This window comes from Cystoisospora suis (assembly GCF_002600585.1).
Source record: "Cystoisospora suis strain Wien I chromosome Unknown contig_1786, whole genome shotgun sequence".
In the NCBI taxonomy this organism is placed as follows: Eukaryota; Apicomplexa; class Conoidasida; order Eucoccidiorida; family Sarcocystidae; genus Cystoisospora; species Cystoisospora suis.
The window spans coordinates 1-2,607 of record NW_027154586.1 but is presented as its reverse complement, the minus strand read 5'-3'; the positions used below and the strand labels follow the sequence as shown (position 1 = coordinate 2,607).

Sequence of the window (2,607 nt, the reverse complement as noted above, 5' to 3'; positions counted from 1 at the left end):
CTTTAATCTATCCATCTATCTATGTCTCTTTACTCTATCTTTAATATATGCATCTCTCTCTAGATATCCTTCCATATGTCTACAGACCTGTATGTGCCTGTACATGTGTGGGTTTAGTATCTAATCTGCTTTGGAAGAAGAATGATGCGAAAGAAAGAAGGAAAGACCGGCAAAGCCAACCTCTCTTTGTGAGAAGAAGAAGAGAGAGAGAGAGATGTATGAATGGAGAGGTCTCGTTTCTTTCCGTAAATCTTATCTCCATTCAACCCTCATTTCTTCATCCGCAGTGGCCCCGTTTTTTCTCCTTTCTTCAAGTGTAGGTACACCTCATCTTTCTTCTTCTTTCTCGTCTCCTTAACGTACGTAGCAGGGAAAGCTGTGCATGCGTTTGTCTCTACACTTCTCCGATCATGTCTCTTCTTCTGCTCTTTCTCCCTTTCCTTGCCAGACGTCCATTCTTCTTCTGCTTTTGTGGCTTGATCTCTTTCTTTCTTCTTTCTTTCATTATCTTCTTCTTGTCTTCTTCCTTTAGGGACAATTCAAGCAGTAAGGTTGGAGTATAGCGCGGCCTTCTCGAAGCTTCAGATGGCTCTAAGGAAAGCACCGCAACACCCTCACGTCGCCTCTGGCTTTAAACTCGCTGTAAGACACACACTCCTCTCTCTTTCTCTCTCGCTTATTCTTTATCTCTGTGTGAATCTATGGCTTCATGCCTATTTCGTATCAACGAAAGGTCTACCTATGTGTCTATCTACCGATCTCCAACTACCTAGTCTATGAAGCTACACAACAAAGGATACAGATATATATATATATATAGATATATAGGTAGATGAAGAGACAGATAGATAGAGAGATAGATACATACAGCAGGCAATTCACGCCCCGCAGCGAGCTAAATGATAGGTGCATACGTCGTATGTATATGTACATAGCTATGCTATGTACATAGACATACATGGAGAGAGTTTACACATCGCAGCACGTACATGAGTTACGTGTATATGAGGATACATGTATGAAAGTGGTATGAATGCGTATGTATAGATATATATGGAGATACGTGATAGGAGTGGGCGTTGCTGAAGCGTAGGGAAGGAAAGGGTAGTGTGCTCTTCTCCTTTCTTCTAGAGAAATCTCTCCTAATGCACTTTCCTACACACCGCCTCTGTTTTCTTCGTCTTTTTTCTATCACGGCGAGAGAGTCGAGAGAGAGAGAAAGGTTATGTTAAACAAGCAAGGAAGGGAATTTAACAAGCTTCTTTTCTCCATGACCTTTCTTCACCTCCCATCTCTCCGCTTCTTTCTAGCGAGAGAAATAGAGAAAAGGAAGGAGAAGAGGAAGAAGGACGGACAGTCAGAGAAGAAGACGTCAGGAACTTTTCTTTCTTTCTTTCTTTGTGGTGTTTAGGCTTTAAAGAAGTCTATAGTGGTCGAGCTCTTGATGGGGGATATCCCTGAGAGGTCAATCTTCAATAGAAAAGAGACAAGATCCCACCTCCTACCGTATAAGCATATTGTCTTAGTAAGATACATTCTCGTCTTCTTCTTCTCCTCAGTCAGAAGAAAGAGATAAAGAAAGAAAGAAAGAGGGTAGAAGAAGAGCTGGAGATGCCGAATGCTTTTTCTGTTTGCAGATGGAAAGATAGAAGAAATTTCTCTCTCTCAAAATGGAGAAGCTTGCTTGTTTCCTTGGTCAATGGATAGACAGAGAGATAGATTACTAGATAGATAGAGACAGAGGGAGAGAGAGAAAAAGACCGAAGGAAGAGAATCTTCTAGTCGATCTTTCTAAGCAGTCTGTTGCCGAGACTTTGCATTTCTTCTTAAGCCTATCAATAGAAAGAGATAGATAGATAGATAAAGTAGATAGAGAGAGATGTCTACAGGTATCTAAAGAAAGAGACAAGAGACACCGTACATACGCGCATACCCTCAGTGGGTAGATCTACTCAAACATCTCTCTTCTTTCTTCTCCCTTCTCTTCATCTTGTCTATGCTAAAGTGATTGACCAGCATATCTATCTTTAATCTATCTTTCTTTAATCTATCTATCTTTAATCTCTGTATCTTTTCGTATTTGCTCTCTCACCCGTGGTCTAGCGTCCTTCTTCTTCCTCTTGTCTGTGAAAGATTCTTCTTACTTCTCTCATCTCTTCCATTTTTTCGCCCATGCGAAGTGCTTTCTTTCTCACTCTGTCTTTCTTTCTCTTCTTATGCTGCATGCAACCGTGGCTTTATGCAAAAGATAAAGAATCTCAAAAGAAGAAGAAGAGCTTTTCCCCTTTTATCTCTCATTTCTTTCTTCTTTCTTTGTAGGCTGTGCGTAGCGGGGATTTGCATTCTTTCTCTACAGTCATGAAGAAGTACGAGAGTGTCTTCATACGAGACAAAACGCTCTTTCTTATTCGTCGTCTCCATCACAACGTGATACGTGCGGGCTTACGCCTCATCTCTCTATCCTATTCAAGAATCTCCCTGGTAACGCAAAACACTCTCTCTCTCTTTCTTTCTCACTTTTCCTCTCTCTCTCTTTCTTTCTCACTCTTTCTCTCTCTCTTTCTTTCTCACTCTTTCTCTCTCTCTTTCTTTCTCACTTTTCCTCTC

The 2,607-nt window shown here is 41.0% G+C and overlaps 1 protein-coding gene across 1 annotated transcript in view; it reads left to right on the top strand.

Annotated features, from left to right (window-relative positions):
- CSUI_003961 (pci domain-containing protein) overlaps positions 1-2,481 on the top strand; it is a gene marked incomplete at its 3' end in the record, with an annotated part of 7,748 nt that extends 5,267 nt beyond the window's left edge. Inside the window, exons 5-7 of the mRNA XM_068064156.1 lie at positions 533-642; positions 1,412-1,525; positions 2,320-2,481. Of these exons, the coding sequence (XP_067923867.1) occupies positions 533-642; positions 1,412-1,525; positions 2,320-2,481 (386 nt within the window). The remainder of the gene's footprint in view (positions 1-532; positions 643-1,411; positions 1,526-2,319) is intronic.
- Positions 2,482-2,607: the final 126 nt, after the last annotated feature.